This window comes from Scatophagus argus, chromosome 21, assembly GCF_020382885.2.
Source record: "Scatophagus argus isolate fScaArg1 chromosome 21, fScaArg1.pri, whole genome shotgun sequence".
Classification (NCBI taxonomy): Eukaryota; Metazoa; Chordata; class Actinopteri; family Scatophagidae; genus Scatophagus; species Scatophagus argus.
This window is the reverse complement of record NC_058513.1, coordinates 15,313,525-15,333,470: the sequence shown is the minus strand read 5'-3', so window position 1 is coordinate 15,333,470 and position 19,946 is coordinate 15,313,525. Positions and strand designations below refer to the sequence as shown.

Genomic DNA, 19,946 nt, shown 5'->3' with positions numbered 1-19,946 from the left:
CAAGGCACTTAACCCCCAATATGATGCTGCCCACTGTTCCTGTGTGTGTTTCACTGCATGTAATTTGCCGGGTGTTGCATGTGTGTGTTCAACTAAGGACGGGTCAAATGCAGAAGACGAATTCAGTGTGCATATGTAAAAATATATATTGTTAATAAAGCTGATTCTTCTTCTTCTTTTTCTTCTAAAAACACAAAGTTTAAATGACCTCAAGGGTGTGGGTTAGAGTGATAAGTGAATATATACTTGAAAGAATGAAGATCAGATGGTTGAGCACCGGTGCTCGACTCACCTGCCTCAGGCATGATGCCGTTTTTCTCAGGTTTGTTGTTGGATGTTGTGTTTTGTCTCAAGGCTGCAGAGGACTGTTAACACGTGTGAACTTAAGTAAGAGATAATGAGCACCGGGTAGAGAGCAGCAGGAGGTGCGTTCAGTTGCTACACATGAGTCTCTGACTCCGTCTTCTTTTTTCATCTACCGGTTTAATGTCTCCTTTACAAATCTGCACTCTCCTCGGTCTCCGTTTGCTGGATCAATGTTGGATTCCTTATGATGTGACACACGGGAAAAGCATGCAGAGTTCAATAGACTGCAAAATGAAGAACTTTTCAACAAACATGTAGATGATTCAAAGTTCAGTTTATCTGCTACACTATGACAGATTTATGTTGTGCGCAGGTGGAAATGTGGGTGTAAGGATCCTGCTATAGGAAAAGAAATGAGATCACCAAAATCAAAAATCATAAATATTCATGAATGTTCAGTAACAAGTTGAGAGCTTAGTCTCAGGGAGCCTCTGAGGAGCATGAACGCATCCAGTGTTTTTCATTGTAGGTCAGGACAATGAAATGAAATAACTCAAATAAATAAATAATGATCTGTCCTGAGGCAGGGTTTCTAAGACTAAGGCTTAAAAGGCCTTAGAAATTGATTGGATGCTGTTTACTTTTATAAAGTTGCATTAATTTCAGTCCTACTTTTAAATGTCATTTTGGTGGGAAAAAATGGATTAATCATGATCATGAAACTACAATATAAAACTAAGGTGAAAAAAAGTTATGGACTTTGGGTCTTAAAGTTGTAGAGATCTTAAATTACATTCCTGATATGGGAAGACAGTAAATATCCACCATTTGGCCACCATTATTTTTCTGAATGCATTCATGACATGGGAAAATCATAACCATTGGGAAATGATCCTGTGGGGACCATGAATATTTAATATGCAAAATTTTACAATTTGACCAGCAGTTGTTGAGATATTTTATTCCAGATCAAAGTTAGTTGTGACTTGGCTCCCTGTGTTCTGCATCTGCACTTGATGAGTGATTTGGCCTGACTGCCGTTGCTTCACAGGAATCATTTTCACATTTTGTCCTCTCGGTGTGTGTTGCAAAATCGTGGCTACGTCGGCCCATTGCATAACCTGCGTGTCACGTGGTGTTTGGCTAAGGCTGACCCTGACTGGACTCTATGTTTGACGTCCATTCTGCCTTTAGTCTGCTCGAGAGCAAACATCACCTGAGCCTAAAAAGAGCCAGCAATTAGTCAGGCAGGGATACAAACAGTTGTGAAGTAAGCACTCAGATTTCTTGATTTGCTCCTTTGGATGTCACTTTTGTGTGTGAACAAATGTATGAGTTTGTGCCCATAAAGTAGTGGTACAGGAGTGTGTGTGTGACCTGCCCACATGAAGGTTATACAACGTGTGTTTGTACCTGTGTGGATGTTCTGCTCTGTGACTCAGGACAGTCTGCTCTGCTCTGCTCTGAATAACAAATGGCATTTTTCTGCCCATTAGACATAATGCTAGTGGGCTGTCAGGGTTGGTTTTTTTTTTTTGATTAATCATTCAGACTATAAACTTAAAATCCAAAGATATAAAACAGAAATCTCTCTTTTCAATTGTTCTGAAAGATTTTGCTTCGATCCAAGCTGACAATTCTTAGGATTTTGCTCTTTTTTTTCAATTTAGTTTTGGAGTTGTAGTTTAACTCTGACTTATGGCTTGATGTATGAAATAAACACCAGTCAACCATTTTCTTTTTGGGGCTTTCAGCGGCTACACATTATAGCAAACGCTAGATGAGTTGTTCAGTCTATTACGGGCTTAAAAGAAGCAGGCATTCACACCTGTGTGCAACTTTCAACATCAACTGGCTTTAATGGTTTTGCACTGTTGAGGAGAACAGGAGCTTGGGACTTGCCAGCTCTTACTTCACTCTCACCGAGCTGACTGAGGCCTGAGCCAGTGATGATGTTTTTTGCTGCCAGACTGCTGTGTCCCACTTTAGAGGAGAAGTTTGGTTGCTGTGCTCTAATGATGTCACACAACAAACCTGCATGCCAGTGTGCAGAGAGTGTGTTTGTCCTTCTGAGGATCTTCGTGTGTGGCTCTGTGTTGACAGATGCTACTGTCGGATGCTTGGCTGCAGATGTTTGTGTGTCTGCATGGGAATCTTCAAATTTCATGTGTGCGTGTGGGTGGGTTGGCGAGGGGCTACAGATACATTGGCGCCTTAGTTAACAATAAATGAATGCATAATGAATGCACCCCGTTCTCAGAACACTTAATTACAGACAGTGGGTAATCAGATCTCCGCGTTCTCACTGCTTTCCCTTCAGGAATGCTAACAAAACTTCCTCTCAAGTTTCAGAGCTCCACAGTGTCCCTCATTTCCAGCAAACTAGCTTGGGTTTGTTCAGGGAACTCTGCTTGCTTTATCTCATCTGTACACGGGGCTCATTAGCCACCCCCATAGAGGAGGCTGAGCTACACGCAGTGTGCTTGTCCTGAGCCCAGGGGACATTTAACATTCAGGCAGCACAGTTCAGAAGAGACCACCGCTCCTCACTTTTGTTATTTTGCCAAGGCAGGTTTCTTGTTAGCACTGTGCGGTGGAGTAAAATTGGTTGTGAGTGACGGAATAGAAAAGTATTCCTGTCTAGACACGTTAAAGGGGATTGAAAGAGCAACCCGTCCTCTTTATTTTCCCCTTTGTGTCGAGAAGCGATAAGGATGATAGTCATAGTTATTATTCGGCCTTGTCAGGAAGACTTTCAGAGTGTCAGTGCACCATTAATGACAGGTACTCAGTACTTATTATTTGACAGTCTAATTCATTACCTCTCTGAATGGTCCCTCTTGAATTTCTGCTTTTAAACCTCCTGATTTCGTTTGTCCGTTCGCGGCTCTCACACGTCTGCTGCTTTATTTCAGGGCACCAGTGATTTCTGCGTGTCTCCTGACAAGTACCTCCTGAGCCAAACAAAGGGTATCATCGGCGCCGGTGAGTGTCAGCATGAGTGATACAAATAATGTTGCCTTAATGGAGCTGTAGTTAATAGAGCATAAAGCTGTGGACACTAATTGCACTTTAGTTAAGTAAAGAAATTATGCTTGGAAATGCATTTAATCAGCTTTTTCTTTTTTTTCCTGTTTGTGCTTTTCACAGATATTGTTCATTACTATCTTTACTGCAACCAGACTCTCTCCAACCCCTTCCAGCAGGTAGGAAACAGGATGCCGTGAGTTCCTACTAAATGATGCCTGATGCCACTTAGTCAACATTAGTTTGGTGAATTGCAGGTCACATGACATCTAAATGTGTCAGTTAAAGCCAGGTATTGATTTAGCTGGACATTAGTTACCTCTGAGGACTATTTTTCTGGGATTTGGGAACATTGACGGGCAGACTGAAGTATGTTTGCACTCAGTATACTCATATTTGACTTATTTTAGACCAACAAAATGAATAAAGGACTTGGAATTTAGGGAATATATACTGTACATGGGGGAAAATGGAAAATGGGGCAGAATGGACAACAAAATACATCAGTGGGAAATAGAAAGTTTGATCAAAGTGCTTTAAATGTTTCCTGATTTCAATCAGGAAGTAACTGATTAAATCAAATCAGTTTTTGATACTTGATGCTATACATACATTTCGGTCAGTATTTAGAGTGTGTTAAGATTCGGTGTAAACAGTTAACTTCTTAAAACTTCATCATCAACAAAGGCGTTTCGTTCATTTTTAGACTTAATGTCTTGACATCTTTTGACCTGTAATGTATAAAAATCTGCACGTGATGGGAAGTTCATTTCTCTTCCCCTCAAGCCTCGTTTCTGTTACTCACTCTTTCTGTTCAGCCTGTCCATCTGATTTACATCCTCACTTCACCTCACAAGCCTGGAATGTCGCTTCAGCACTGTCTCTTTCTCCTTTATTTCTTCATTCTTTTGCCCGCATCCAGCAAACAAGCCAAAACATGCCAAAAATGGCGCTCTGCTGCTGAGACGAAGGCGATAAAATGGCATACTAGATGAAGCAATTTGGTGAATCTTCTTTGTCCTTGTTTTCTGAAGTTCTGTGAGGTTACTCTTCAGAGAGCAGGGACTGTGGGTAACATCGCTGACTTCTCCTCTGACATCAGTCAGCGGAGAAGTCAATTTCTGCAAGCTGTGGCCCAGCGGAGCTCAGATCTTATTATCTGGCTCCTGTAGACATGCCCTGAGGATAACAAGAGCACAGCAGCAGAGGGCACACAACTGTCACCCTGCCTGGTAAACAAAGTCAGCACTCCTTTCTCTGCCACACTGATACCCAACAGGTGCAAAGTTCACAAGCAAGCTGGCGGATACATGAATTCACACTGATTGGCAAACATACAAGCTCTCCCTCTCTTTCTCTTTCATGTCTCTGATGTATTCTCAGCTTGAACCGCAGCAGTGCCCTGCAGTTCCACCCTTTGTGCACTTGTGTTTCATGGCTCTGGGCATCACTGCTGCTTCTTACCACAGCTTCTTTTTCTATTCTTATCGTCGTCATTGCTTCTCCTTTTCTTTACTGTCTTCCTCCATCTACTTTCTCTGCCCTACTTTATTTGGCTCGGAAGAAGCTCACCCATGCGAAAATAAAAAATCTGATTGTGAAGCAGGGAGCAGTTTGACCCTGTATAGTCATGCTAACCCAGAAAGAATATGTCAGATCAAAAGGAAGCAATTACATTTATGGATGGTTAAGGTAATTGACCGTATCCTGTTTCAATTGAACACTGTGCCACAGGCCACTGGGGGGGTTCAAGGCTACGCTTGTTAGGTTGGGTGACTATGAAGATATAATTTTACTTTGGAGAAGTGGCAGATTAATTCATTTGTGGTTATACTTGAATGTGAATTGAAAAAGAGGCATGAGGTAGAAGGTGCCGTCTCTCAGGTAGGATGTGATTATTCACCCAAGTCGGGCTGATTGTGGAGGCTTATTTTGCCCCCTGTTGGTGAGAGCGTAAACCTACACGACCACAGTCAGACTCAAACTACATGTCGTGCGTTAATAGGACATCTATATGAGATCACTGCTGTGCAAAGCCATAGCCTGATAGGCCCAGTGTATTTGATTAAAGACCAAAATCTGACTGTTAAAAAAGAAGAATTTCACGAAACCTGAAAGCAGATGGAAAAACCAAACCACAGTAATACCAACTGAATCATGATAGTAAATAAGGTTAAGCTACTCGTGACTGCACTCCTGTTAGCCTGAGCTGAAGATACTCTAACAACTTTTTCTCCTGTAATTACAAAATCACTTTGGATGCTCCAATATCTCGGTAACTCACTTCCACGTCCAACCAAATGAATACCCACCACCTGTGTTTCATTAGTGCATGTGTTTAATACACACATACTTTGTGACAAACATCCATTTTTATTTGATTTTTAAGATTTCTGATTACAGCATTCATAGTATTCAAGACTAATTGGCCCACTTGTTGTTTTTGCTGTTAATTTATCTGTAATAAATGAACTACCAAATGAAATCACAGAAAAATACGATCCATTATGTAAGCTATTATGCTTTCATCCATGTGTTTTCAGTTTGTGGAAGGGCGAGAAGTCTGCACGGTCTTTTAGAAAATGCATTCACATTATGTCATTTGACAATAACTCAGTTAAAGAGAGAGAAGATTTACGTTCTTTCATTATGGTGCTTCTCTTAAGACTTCCATTAAGATCAATATTCATTCTTCATTTGCGTCCTCTTTACTCTGCACTCTCTTGTTTGCAGCCTTTAACCATCTTTCAGAGGTCCCTGACCACCATGCAGATCCAGATCCAAGGTCTGCTGCAGTTTGCTGTGCCTCTGTTCCCTACAGCTGAGGTATCACACACACACACACACACGCACACACACACACAATCACCAAACTTTTCTGAGTTTAGTATAACAGAGTCAGATTACTTTGGGAGCAGCAGTGGAAGGATTTTCTTGTATAAATAAGTATTTTTCAGTGATACTGCTTGTCGATGTCTCCACAGAGAGACCTCCTGGGTATCCAGCATTTGCTCAACTCTTCAGAGGCCAGTCTGCACCAGCTGACCGCCCTGTTGGACTGCAGGGGGCTCAACAAGGTTTGTTCACTTTATCCTAATTGGCATCACAGCAGCACAACTAGGTCAAGAGGAGAGTAAGTGGCCATGCAGGATTTCAGCATCAAAATAAAAGTGGAACTGGGATGAGAGGACAGCAAGTCAAAACAGAAGGAGTTTGAAATTTAATGAGATCCACTTTTCTGAGCAGTTTTTTTCTTACTGACATATATGTGAGTATACTGCACAGTGGAACTTTGCTATTGTGGCTCAAAACTGCAGCGCAGTTTACATGAATAAATTTTAACTTCTCACTGAATGTGGGATGCAAAAATGTCTTCCTGGAGACGACAGACACCAGCAGGACAGGAAGTGACAGGAAGTGTCTGCCTGTACAAGCAGTTTGTTTGTGCTTCTGCCTTTTTGTTTGTGTTATGTTGCGTGTTTGACCTCTTTAGGACTACCTGGATGCGATGGTGGGGGTGTGCTATGACGGGGTGGAGGGTGTGCTCTACCTCTGCCTCTTCTCCACTCTGGCAGCCTGTGCCTTCACTGTCATGCTGTGTGCCATTCCCAGGGCGTGGAGACAAATTGCCTGCAGGTCAGTTCGTTCTCTGCTTGTCTGCCTGCCTGAGCGTCCTCATTTCCTCATCCTGCAGCCATCACTATGCAGCTTCACATACTGTGTGAGCCAACCAGTGCATGTGTGTGTGTGTGTGTGAATGTAGGTTTTGTAACAAATACCAATTCATTTGTGTGAGTTTAGTACTTTGTGAAGTAGGTAATAATTCAGTCTAATTAATCAGTGTTTACTGCATGCTCCCTTCCCAAGGCTGATTTTGCACATTTTAACCCATTCAAATACACTATATAGACAAAAGTATCCAGACAGACCTCATTATGGGGCTGTTTCTCAGGGTTTGGGCTCGGCCCCTGACTTCCAGTGAAGGGGCCGAGGGAAATCTTAATGCTTCAGCATACCAAGACATTTTGGACAATGCTATGCTTCCAACTTTGTGGCAACAGTTTGTTGAAGGCCCTTTTCTATTCCAGCATGACTGTGCCCCAGTGCACAAAGCAAAGCTCCATAAAGACATGGTTGGATGAGTTTGGTGTGGAAGAACTTGACTGGCCCACACAGAGCCCTGACCTCAACCCCATCCAACACCTTTGTGGTGAACTGGAACGAACATTGCTAGCCAGGCATTTGCTCCAACATCAGTGTGTGACCTCACAAATGCTCTACTGCATGAATGGACAAAAATTCCCACAGAAACACTCCAAAATCTTGTGGAAAGCCTTCACAGAAGAGTGGAAGCTGTTACAGCTGCAAAGCTGTCTGTGTATTTAGAATGCAATGTAATTAAAGTCTGCTGGTGTAATGGCCAGTTGTCCTAATACGTTTGTTTATATACTGTTTATTATATTACCAATGAATACCATAGTTTTAGAATAATTCCTGTCCTTGTCATGTCACCTGCATGCACCAGTTTCACCAGTTCACCTCACACACCTCATGCCTTTCGTCTCCTCCTCCACGCCTCATCTGTCTCCTCTGCTGTTGTTCCTGTAGGGAACGAGATTACGACGACATCGACGAGGAGGATCCGTTCAACCCGCGGGCGAGGAGGATAGGCTCTCAGAACCCCAACCTCACCAACATGCACAGCTTCTGCAGTTACAGCAGCAGCATGGGCAGCCAGAGCAGCCTACACCCGCCCGCCCCAGCCGTCTCCAACGCCCCCATGTCTGAGTACATGTTAGTGAACGGAAATAATGAGCGGGGCAAGGTGTCGTTTCTAAATTTTATTTACTCGTGATTCCCCCAGCATCTGACTGGAGTCTTTGCTTCTTTCTCAGGAACCACACAGCTCTGTTCGGGGGAACTCCGCGGTACGAGAACGTGCCTCTGATAGGACGAGGCTCTCCGCCCCCGTCGGTGCGTTGGGTCCCAGAGGCCAAGTCTTTCCTATGATGTTACTTCTCTCTGAGCTAACCCACAGATTTAGCCTTTAAAGCACAGGAAATAGTTTTATTATAAATAACTGCTGATTATTTAAGACACATTTGCACTCTGATGCCTCAGGTCACTTCTTTCCTCAGATTTCACATTTACATCACTCAAATGTTAAGCCATATCTAATAAATTTTCTTTGGTTTGGTCAACTTTTTTAAGGGTTTCTTTTACAGACTATTTGACTGTACACTGTGCCTTCTTCTGCCACACATAAGTTACAGGACTCACAGCACCAAAGCAAGGAGAGGAGAAGTAATGTAGTTAATATTTAATCATGAACTGAACATCATTTAGCTTCCTTCGGGCCACATCCCCAAGAGGGAGTGACACGGGTCTTAACCCACAAAGGCGCTCGCTGTTGACACTAACGGTTTTCTTCCTCGTTGAATAAATTCAACCCCCCACTGGGCCACTTGTCTCCTGTTACTGTACATCACAGAGATAAAAATAGAAACCTTTTGGATTAAATATTCATTGGGCGCAGCCTCTTGATAAAACGATGCACAAGTGTGTGATGACGCTGAGCAGTTGAAGGCATTCTGTCGGAGCCTAATGCACTTAGATCAGTGTTTTGTAACCTTCTTTTTAAACATAATTTGGAGAGACAGTGTTGAGACCTTCAGATCCTGAAATGCAAACCAAATGCATTATTTTATTTATGATCAATTTTATTGGTAAAAATAAAAAAAAATGATAGCAGACATACACATCGATACATTCTCAATTTTTTTTTGTTAGCATTAGCCAGTTTTAGCAGTTGATTGAGAATATTTTCCAACATGAGTTGACCGAAAAATATGTGCTGTACTTTGCCTTACGATTTGAGTCCTAATTAATACCAGCAAGTTAATGTATAATTAAATTCTCCCTCATGACTACAAATGCACTGCCTCATGCAGCAGCCTGCAGCTAACAGCTTCTTTTATATATTTTTTGTTTGTTTGTCATGTGTATGTTTGTTTGTTTGTTTGTATCTTTCATTTCTATGCTTCCTCTTTTTCTTTTAATCAACTTTTGGAGATATACTCTCAGCAGTATAGAAACAGAGTAAGTCTTTTCAACTCTTCCTCGGGATTAACTCCTGCACTTTTCCTCCGTTTCATTTCTGTCGTTTACCTCTCCTCCACCTCACGTCACGTTTTTGGGGATTTTGTGCAGTCTTTTACTGTTTGGCATGGCTTTTACCTCACAACCTGTTGTCCTCGCTCCAGGAAGTCTGTCTGCGTTAGCGAGGGTTTGTCTGCCCCTGCTGTTCACAGGGTGGTTCTGTAGTTATGTCCCTGGATTTCCTCACAGTTTGCCTCCCTGTGCATGCAGTCCTGCTCCAGCCATTCGATTCTATAGCGTGTATGCCACAAGGTGTTAAAAACCAGGTGTGATGAGGTGCTATAGAATTCATTTTATCCGTGTACTGACAGATTTGGAGTGATGTTACACTTGCTCTCAATGTCAGGGTGACTGATATGTTGCTAATTGTGCATTTCATGAGTATTGAATTGATTTGTTTTTGAATTCGTTGAACAAATTCTGTCCCCTGGGCGAGTCTCTTACGTATGAGTTAAAGGAATACTCCGTAGAGCATAAACCTCAGCACCTGTAGGCTTGAAGGTGGCTCTATAAAGTTGATGATGGAGATTCAGATTCACAGCGCTTACAATGGATTCCAACTGCAAGCCAGACCCATGATAAAAAGGTCCAAAGGAGGCAAACAGCTAGCGTGGCTCTGAATGCAGGGATCAAATTCAGGCTATTAAAGCTCACATTTTATCTGTGCAAAAACCGAAGTATTAAAAGAACAAGTTTTGTTTTCATAGTGTCATTTCTCAGCCATGAGCTGTGACATCCTGTGCCTCTGTGCTGTAATTAGGTACTTACCTAAGTATTTCCATTTCATGCTGCTTTAGACTTCTGCTTCATTAGATGACTTATTAAAACTACTAAATCAAATTATGTAGTCATGCTAGTATTTGCATGACATCAATTTTGCCCAGTACTTCAAAATTTAATATCAATATCTGTCCAAAATGAACCTTTCTGCTAATATGATGATGTTTTACGAAAATAAGTGGATTTCACCATCGCCACTGGAGTCCCTTGTAACTTCTGTCAATCAGAGCTGAGCTTCAGTCTTTAAAGAGCCAACTTTCAGTCCAATGTGAGGACTATTCCTTTAAACTGCCATGACATTTTCTTTTCATATATGTATATATATCCTCACACGTAGCTCACAGAAACAGCTCATAATGTCCTCTGTCCTTGTCTGTGTGTTTGCCTTTCCTCCACAGTACTCCCCCAGTATGAGGGCCACCTATCTGTCCATGACTGAGGAACAGAGGAGACAGTTTGGGAATGACTTCCAGGCATAGAGACTTTCCACATCTGTACGAAGAGTGGAAACAGCATGGCACACAAACATACAGACAAAGGAGCATCGCAGAGGACGGTTCCAGCCTGTGCAGTCTCAGGACAGTGGGTCCACTTCTGTGCTGTCCTCTCTGTGTCCTACACTCATAAATGATTAATCACACTTTTCTGTCATTTGTGGGGGAACTTGCTAAATATTCCTGACGTGCACTGTCGGATTTAACCTGCTCTTAATACGTGTTGATGTGCTGGGGGAAATAAAGGTGTGAGGGCAAAGATTTGACTGTCTTGCTGAAGATGAAACTGAAGATTAATAACTTTGATGGAACGCAGGTGATAGACGCGATTTTGAGGATTCACTTGTCAGTGCAGTAATGCAAAGAAACGTGTTCACAAAAACGTATAAAAAGAAAAAAAAGAAAATTTAAAATTATTCGTCTCTTCTGTTCAAGGACTCTTTTTTTCCCCAAAAGTTCTTTCAGGTCTCCAAAGAGAAAATTGCATATTATTTTGTATGTATTTGTGAAGCACAAACACAGCACACAGCAGGAGGTTTATTGAGGTATAATTTATTTACATTCACCCACAGACATGCCTGCAAGTGAAGCTTTATGTGTCCGAAACCTCCCGAAGACGAGACTACCTGGACACCACGGCTTCTGTATATAAATGGTACAATAACAGACTGTTGTCTCATTCTGATGTGGTTTGTTTTGTTTAAACTATGTGCCATTTTTATATATTTTTTCTAGTTTCATGTGGCAATGCCACATAGGATCACTTTTTTGTATTTTCTAAAAGGGCCATTAATTCATGTTCTCTGGCTATCTAATCCAGCTAATGTAATTAAAAAAAAAAAAAGAGAGAGTTTCTGCCATAACCTGGAAACCTGTGCTGCTCTAACTACGATTACTGAGAACATCGAGGCAATTACTTCCATCAGTTCAAACCATTCAAAGAGTGCATTTTTGTAGTAACTAACCATGACTTTCTGTTGAGATTTAATTTTGTTTATTATTTTCTGAACTGATACTTCTTTCAGCATGTTACAGTGTACAGGCACTGAGAGTGGTGCTTAATTTTGTGTGTGACCTTAAACTGCAGGGTCTAAATGTGCGCTGAATAAATCGGTTTTGAGTACAACTTGACGTGTTTTCATTTTGTTGCTGTTCATCTTCCCGTGCTTATGTATTCTAAAAACCAGACTACTGCTTGAACTAAAGCTTGTTTGGTATTGATTAATTTGTTAGTGCTTAATAAACCGTGATTGGCTCCAAACAGGCCCTGAGCTCACAAGTCACGCTCCTAAATGCATGTGCTTCAACTCGCACAAAGAGATTTTCCCCTTCGGCAGACGAATAAGAAAACAGCCTTGTGCTGTCAAACTCTGCACAGTGAAGCTCAAACATATACATAATACATAAAGGAACAGCAATAACCAACACACGTTTGACTGAAGGCAGACTAAGAGATACGATAAATTTATGCAATGCAAATCTACACTATTAGAATATGAGCGCCATTATAGCACAACACAGCAGTCTAATATGGACAAAGTGTGGCTTTAAAGCTTCACAGATGCAAAATTTTGTCAGTTTGTTGTCATTATACAATAAAGGTTGATAGTTTAGGTCACTGAAGAGATCCTTAACGCCGTGAGGGTGGTAGCTCTTTCAGTGTGCTGCATATGTTCTTTTTGTTCTTTGTTTTTTAACATGTTCCTTTTTTTTTGTTGGTTGTTTGTTGTAGGAGTTGTTTGTGTAGGAGCCCACTTTTGTGGGTGTTTGTTTCAATTTAAAGGCATAACATGCAGGATTTGTCAGCTGTTGTTTTTAAACACAAACAACCCAAGACTGCTTTTCCACAATGTGCGATGCCCAGAAACACCTCCTGCACACAGCAACATAATGAGGAAGTAAAAAAAATACTGAGGGCTTTTTTTTATTATTTCAAATTTCTTTCTATTATACCTTTAAATATCCAATGGGTTTGTTTTGCTAACTGTAGGCACAAAGGAAAAGCAATTTTCGTTTCTTCCAGCAGGTGTCAGCAGAGTCTTGAATAAAGTGCTGCTCAGTGGGAGCTGCGTTAAAAACGCAGTACACCACAATATTTTTAGATTGATACGGAACGCCACAGAAAAACAACAAAGAAAACCGTTTAACTTAACCAACGGTTTGTAATTCGTGTAGCTGCGTTTGTATGTGTGAAGGAAAAGACAATCGCCTAATTAAAGGGGAAAAAAACGACAACAACATAAAACAAAAGTAAATCAAGGTGATATGTTTTTCAGGCGTAACACTTTCTAAAACGTTAAACAAAAAAAAGAGGAGTTCCTCTCATGTCACAGTCGGAAGTGGTTAACATTGTTTACTGTGACGTTCGCCTGCTCGCTGCTCGGCGGATCTCCAGGGACAACAGGTACGCACACACGCGCACGTTAAAGCCAACAGCAGCAGGACGGCGTACAGGAGCGAGGACAGACAGGCAGGTGGAGGGTAGATGGTTACCCACCTGTCTCTCTCTCTCTCTCGGCTCTTGAATTGGCCTACTCTTCGTGTTTCTAACCTGCGGAGACGAAGCGAAGCGGGGACTCGGCTCATACTGACACAGCTCGTTTAATGTTTAGCTCGGTTGTAGCTGCTGGTATTCTGAGGAGACGAGGCAGAGACCATAAGAGCCGAGTCGACGGGGACCTGAAGGTGGTGTTTGTTTGTTTGTTTGTTTGTTTGAGAAGAGGTGGCATGCAGGTGGAGACAGCGAGGAGGATGGTCCAGTGTCCCGTCCGGTGTTGACGCTCCGTACTCTCCACTGGGACCGACAGGGACCATGAAGGACACGGGGGAATCAAAGGACCACCAGCTGACTGTGAGTCCACACCGCAGACGGTCATTCGGGTGTTACTTTTGACTCCTGGGCGGGCAGAAACATTTTTATCGTTCAGAAGAAATCTGCTTCTTATTGCCCACTTCGTCCAGCAGTACAGAGTAATCTGTCGCGGCTGTTCTGCCATTAAGTTTACTTTTATGATGCCTGTGATGTTCAGTTGTTGTGAATTCACTTGTAGCTTTATTACTGGAGTCATACCTAAAGGTGTTTTTGTACTTAGTTACATTATATCAGAGGTGTTTCTAAACGCCTGTGCTTCCGATCAATGCACATAATGTAATGCAGTGCTGTACCACCTGTGTGACCCCAAAACCTAACTTAATTTACACTTATGACATGTCAAATGAAAAAAAACAACAACATTATTAAAGTACCATAAAATGAATGGCAGAAGAGTTGAGTATCTGATAAAGGGCATTTGTGTGTTTGTTTTTGAATTACTCGATGTTTGTTTTCATAATCCCTCACAGCAGGCACTTTTGGTGTTAGAATTTAGATTCTCCAGCCCTGCGTTGCCTTCACTGCGCTCTGCAGCCTGTGTCTGAATTATTGAAGTGGCTGTTTAAGTTGCCTGGCCTCTCACTCTCCTCTCTCCTGCCCAGCATGTTGATACGCGAACACAGCACACAGTGGTCTGGTATCTGCAACATGCTGACCAGTGCTCATAAGGGGAAGCTCATTTACCCTCCACAGCTACAGGTGTCTGTCTCGCACTTGAGACGAGTGCTACTGATTGTGGGAAAATGTCATCACTCCGGTTTCTTTCTGAATTTTTGCTGGAGAAATTGATTGTGAAGTGATTAAGAGTGGGATGTGGGGTTGAATTAGTCAGTCCGTTCATTAATCCTTCTGTTTTCTTTAACTTCTTATCACATTTAGGGTGCTGGCAGCATGTAATCCGTTCCACAGATCTAACACACATAGACAGTCAAACCTTTTTGTACTCAAATATATGGACATTCATGTATGTGGGCTGGAAACTAGAGAGACAAAAAAGTGAAATTTATCTTGTCGACCTTCTGAATGTGAGTGTTCATTGTTCGGCATGTGTGGTTGAAAAGAAACTTATATCCATTGCTTGACATATAAAAGATTATTATTCATGTCATTTTTATATTGCACCTCTATGAGTTTGGGCTACTGTAGAGCAATCAAAGATGTCAAGAATTTAATGATAAATTTCTCCAGATAAAAGTGCATGAGCACAGACTCCACACATCCTGTGCAAATGAGAACAAATTTACTGCAGGAGCTGGAGCGCTCGAGTGTGCTGTCAGTGTTGTTTATACCCATCAAGGCAGAGTGCAGTTCATTTTCTAACTTATTGTGCCGGGAAACTGAATATTCCTGTGTTGATTAAGTTCAAGGATGACTAAACTCAGTTTTCTCCCTCAGGTTGCTTTGAGGATTCGACCTCTCAGCGATGCTGAGCAGGAGGAGGCGGCTACGATTGTGGCCCACAGAGTGGACGACCAGGTGAGATGACCGCCCTTTACTCTGCTGCAGTGTGTGTCAGTAACCTGTTTACCTCTGTGCACATACAGTATGCATGCAAGTGTGTGAGTGATGGGGTCAGTGTGTATGTGCTCGTGTGGTGGAGTCTCTGTTTCAGAACTTCCTGCCTGTCATGAGGCTGCACAGATAAGGTATCTGCAGTGGCCCTGGTAAAGTCAGCTGCTCATTTAAAAAAAAATAAATTAATAAAAAGGTTATGTTCATGAAAATGACACATTTTATTATTAAATGAATGCTGATGAGTCAGACCTGTAGCATAGAGAGTGACCTTTCTGACAACTAATAGAAAGCTGAAAATTCTTTCATAAGCTGCCGGCTGAAAGCTTCGCCATGGTGAAAACCTGGGGTTTAATCGGACATCAGCAATTGCAGAGCTGTGTTACACTTCTGATAATCACGTTGATGGTAGTTCAACCCTGATGGATAAAGTGTGTATAGAAAATGGATGGATGGATAAATGAACGGTAGTTCAGTCTCTCAGTGAGTCAGTCTGAGGCAAATGCTCAGGCGTTACGACGTGGACAGTAAGTAGTAATCGTTACTGTGGTCGATTTGTTTAACCACGATGCTGTAATTTGTCCGTGGATTTAGCGTTTTACTTGACAACACTGTCAAACCGTCAAACTTTTTCCCTTTTCTTTCTTAAAAAAAGAGAACAAAGTGATGCAGCAGAACCAGAGATATCATCCTCTTTATTCTCAAATGTTGCTTTACACATTACCCACAATGCACCGCAACAGACAATAGTTCTGCCCGAGATCTTGTAAGATCAGTATTGAAAAGCTTTTGAAATGAATATGCTTTTGAAGTCATTAATGTCCTGCTGTGCACCAGCTAAAGACGCTCTTATAGAACAGGCAGATCAGCTGGAACCAGTGCCCCGTTATGGCCGTATGATACGATTCAATATCCTGCAGTTTGTATTGCAGACGTTCCATAGGCAGACGTTGAACATGCTTGTATCTTTCAATCATGTCATATGTTAACATTTGAAAGCAACAACTCTGTGCCTGACTCGGTTCACTCTCCCCTCTTGTGTCTTGTTTTTTTTTTTTTTTTCTGCTCGATATGAAATGGATTTCTGATTTATTTGGCAAATAAACTGCTTTGAATGGAGACATTATGCTAATTGCACTTTCCATTAGAGTAAAACACGACAGAAATGCGTCTGAATGAAGAGTATGTAGACTGGCCCTAATGGCCACATGCACTACAGTAGAAAGCTAGTGTTACACGTATTTATATAAATTACACCGGAGACATGGACTCTGGATTTGTTTTTTTTTTTTAAATAAAACAACCAGACCTGGATCCTGTCTTTAGGGCACGACCAGTGTGAGCGGTATGTAATGATGCTGTTACCATGTGACCTCTCATGAGAACAAGAGGATCGTGTTTACCAGCTGCCTTAGTTTTTGAACTGGTCCCTCTTGGAGACCATTTAGCAGTGCCAGTGGTGAGCGTGTGATGATGATGAAGGTAGTGCAAATGATAATGAGCATCGTGACTGGGAACCTGCTGAGGTGTCTCCTCGCTCAGTGCAGGCAGACTGAGGCAGTGGTGGGCACACCGGTTGGTGGGTGGCCTTTCTTAATTAACCAAGAGGAAGCCAGAAATGTGACAGCATAGCAACGACTGACATCGTGATTCAGTCGTGACCGGTGCTGGAGGGAAACATTATACTGATGCTGTGTTAGTTCATGCTGCTGAAGGCTTTTGCTTTCAGCGGCATGAGAACACTTCCAGAAACAGATAATCCACGGCGCTGAGACCTGACTTGTTTGTCTGTGGTCTTATGTTGTAAGAAGTAATTCAATTACACCAAGTCTTGAGCACAACATCAGCACTTCTGCCTGCCATGACATCATTAAAATAGGCTTGGACACAGGGGATTAGAGATAAGGTGCTGACACAGCCACCATAACAAGACTTTGTTATTGTCCTCAGCTTAACCAAACCTCAGCTAGGAAAAAATGTTTTTGTGTGTCTATTGCTGAATAGCTCGGTTCATGCTGTATTATGTCTGTGGAGAGAATTAGAAACTGACAGATATGTTGTCTGGTCTCTATGGGGTTGTATCATGTTCACCTCCCAGCAGAGGATTACAGGAGAGCACACTGTACAATACATGCTAGACAGAGGGATTGGGGGAATCTGCTGTTTACCTGTGTCTTGAGCTTACCTGGGCTTCCCTGAGATGGATTTATGGGATACAGTGAGTAAGGTCACAACAGCACAGGGATGTTGTGCAATTGTAGGCCTCGGGAAAGGCTGAATGTGTTTACCTGTATCTGTCAGTCCAGGTTCAGCCATGACATTCATACATACAGCTTGAGTCCTTTGCTCACTCTGCCCTCCCACAAATATACTAGATCATGCACTGAATACTTTGTTTGCGAGGCAGACACACATGCGATGACCATATGGCCAAGAGGTAGCGCTCAGACAGATTAGCGGGGTGCCATTGGCTGACTCGACCGACTGGGTAGGAGTACCCAGATCTGGCTTTCTTGGCAGAAAGCAGACAAGTCGAGTCTGAGGTAAGCCTGTGGAGATGAGCTCATTGGATGGGTTTTAGCTCAGGTTAAACCTCTTTCTCTCTCTCTGGCTTTACTCTTCCCCCACTCAGTCTCAGGGGATTCAGCCACTGCTTTTCATGGACCACCTGTTGCCTCTTGCGCTCAATGGGCTTTTCTTGTCCTTGAGTGAGTAAAACACAGGTCAGAGTTGTAAGGAGTTGGATTTGTGAATGAGATATGAAATGGCTCAGGTTTTATTTACTATTTTTAGATCATAATATTATGGCAAGTGCAGAGAAAAGTGGTGTTTATCCAAAACTGTGTAAATTATACAGGTATGATAAAAACAAAGACCTGAAGCACTATAATAGTTAAACATCTTAAGCAGGTTATGAACCTCGGCTAAAACTCATTTTTGTAGATTTCTTTCATAGTTTTGCCTGAAAGAAAATCATTTTAAAACTTGAAAAGGTTGGTGGAACCAAGATATTGAAATATGGTCCTTAAGTACCAGACTGATACCTAATTTACTGTAATTTTAAAACCTCTCATTTGTTATTTTTACAAAGTCTTGGTTTATACCAGCTCATACACAACATCTCCCACCCCACACTGGAGTACAAGACCATGAGGGGTGTTAACAACCCTCCTTAAGAGGCTAACAGGAGTGCTATGTTTATCCTCCGTGAGATAAAGATGGTCACTCAACCTTGTGAATGAGAAACCGGAGAGGACAATTTTATCTCACTACCAATTACTTACAAAGGACTGCTGAAGCCTTACATAGACGTGGAAGGAATCAAAAGCGTCCATTGTGTAGGATAACTGGTCAAAATCAGCTACACACCACAGAATACACTTAATTCTTCAAAGCATGTCGACTACATTAACACAGATCCCAGATTTCTTTTTCCTGAACAGTCTGTTTTCGAGTTTGTTTTGTCAGTGGTGATGTATCCAGTTAGTAGTTAGTAAATGTTTTCATACGCATGTGGATGAAAATACCTTCCTTGTAGAAGTGAGTGTTTACACCCTGCAGCATACGTCTCACTTAGCCCTCGAACTTGTTGGGCATGTCTTTGGCAGGACTCGCCTGGCAGTAGCACACAGTGGGGAGTGCTTTATAGCGAGGCCCCGTCTCCATGGAGACACCTCGACAAGGTCAGGGCCATTGTTTGTATTTGTTTTGTTGTTTTTTTTAACTCCTGGGCCCTACGGTTGTCCATATGGGAGAATAACGAAATGCAGGAGATGGCTCCTTTGTGTTTGTTTGTTTGTTTGTTTTGATAGAGCGTTTTGGGACTAACTGTAGAAGCAATAAATACATCACACAAAGTATTGATGGTGGCGTTTTCATGGACATTTCTGTCGTGTGCAGGTAATGGGAGACTTAAAAGCCCTTCTTCATGACAAGAGCAGCAGAGACTCTTGAAAAAAGAAAAGACTTGCCTCACATGCATTCATACGTGTGTTTAGGTGAAAAGAAAAGACTCTGAGCCAGGTGCTTCATTCTGACTCCTGAGAGAGAGCAAACAAAAGTGTACCATTTAGCCTCTCAGTTCCTCTGTAAAGGTCAAGGCCTTTAAAACAATACGCAGCATTTAGCCTGGTCCAAGTACAAGTCTACTTGATTACAGTATACAATGAATTTTCCTTTTTTGTGGAGTACAAAGCGCCTCACCTCAAGTACTCAGTGTAGAGTTTCCTCCATCCCCCTAAACAGGTCTGTCAGTAAAGGGAGATTCGAATTGCCTTCAGCTTTGAAGAAAACAAAATACTGTGAATGAGAAAGGCACTGCACCCCAAACAAAATCAAATTAAGTGCACCTGAATATATAGGAAATGCATTGGGGGGGGTCACTTACACTGACTAATTCTAGGCGGCAGTAAATTCAGATTTCATCTGGAGAAAGCTTACTGCTGCACTCAGCTTGAAGGAGAGTGAGTAACATGCTTCAGAAATGGTCAATATTTGCTTTAAAATGACCCAGTTCCCGTATTGTCATCATGTTCCCACACTGTCAGCTAATGGAAATGTTCTGTTCTGTGCACCGCTGCCCACTGGCATAATGGCCTAGTTAAAAATCTGGAGGACAACGTGAAAAAGGGCAGTTTGTCCATTCAGAGTCTTTTTTTAACGGGTATTTGAATGGGTTCATGGTTGGACAGAACTACAAACAGCCATGTCCTTTTTAGCTGTGAAGATTTAACCTCCACACACACAGAGACAGAGCCAATGGAGAGTTTATTTTGGGTTGCACACTGAAGGTAGTC

General features: G+C 42.1%; 2 protein-coding genes across 5 annotated transcripts in view; both read left to right on the top strand.

Moving 5' to 3' along the window:
* Window positions 1-11,897, top strand: part of ttyh2 (tweety family member 2) — a 52,481-nt gene extending 40,584 nt beyond the window's left edge. Inside the window, exons 7-15 of one of the 2 annotated variants that reach the window (XM_046376220.1) lie at window positions 3,222-3,291; window positions 3,457-3,512; window positions 6,067-6,159; window positions 6,318-6,410; window positions 6,827-6,969; window positions 7,942-8,127; window positions 8,229-8,307; window positions 9,406-9,432; window positions 10,671-11,897. In XM_046376220.1, coding sequence (XP_046232176.1) covers window positions 3,222-3,291; window positions 3,457-3,512; window positions 6,067-6,159; window positions 6,318-6,410; window positions 6,827-6,969; window positions 7,942-8,127; window positions 8,229-8,307; window positions 9,406-9,432; window positions 10,671-10,751 — 828 coding nt within the window. In that variant the 3' untranslated portion in view covers window positions 10,752-11,897. The remainder of the gene's footprint in view (window positions 1-3,221; window positions 3,292-3,456; window positions 3,513-6,066; window positions 6,160-6,317; window positions 6,411-6,826; window positions 6,970-7,941; window positions 8,128-8,228; window positions 8,308-9,405; window positions 9,433-10,670) is intronic. The other variant, XM_046376221.1, reaches the window with a different exon arrangement.
* A 947-nt stretch (window positions 11,898-12,844) lies between these two features.
* Window positions 12,845-19,946, top strand: part of kif19 (kinesin family member 19) — a 30,799-nt gene continuing 23,697 nt past the window's right edge. For 2 of the 3 annotated variants that reach the window (XM_046376219.1, XM_046376218.1), the window contains exons 1-2: window positions 13,177-13,617; window positions 15,034-15,114. In XM_046376219.1, coding sequence (XP_046232175.1) covers window positions 13,579-13,617; window positions 15,034-15,114 — 120 coding nt within the window. In that variant the 5' untranslated portion in view covers window positions 13,177-13,578. The other variant, XM_046376217.1, reaches the window with a different exon arrangement.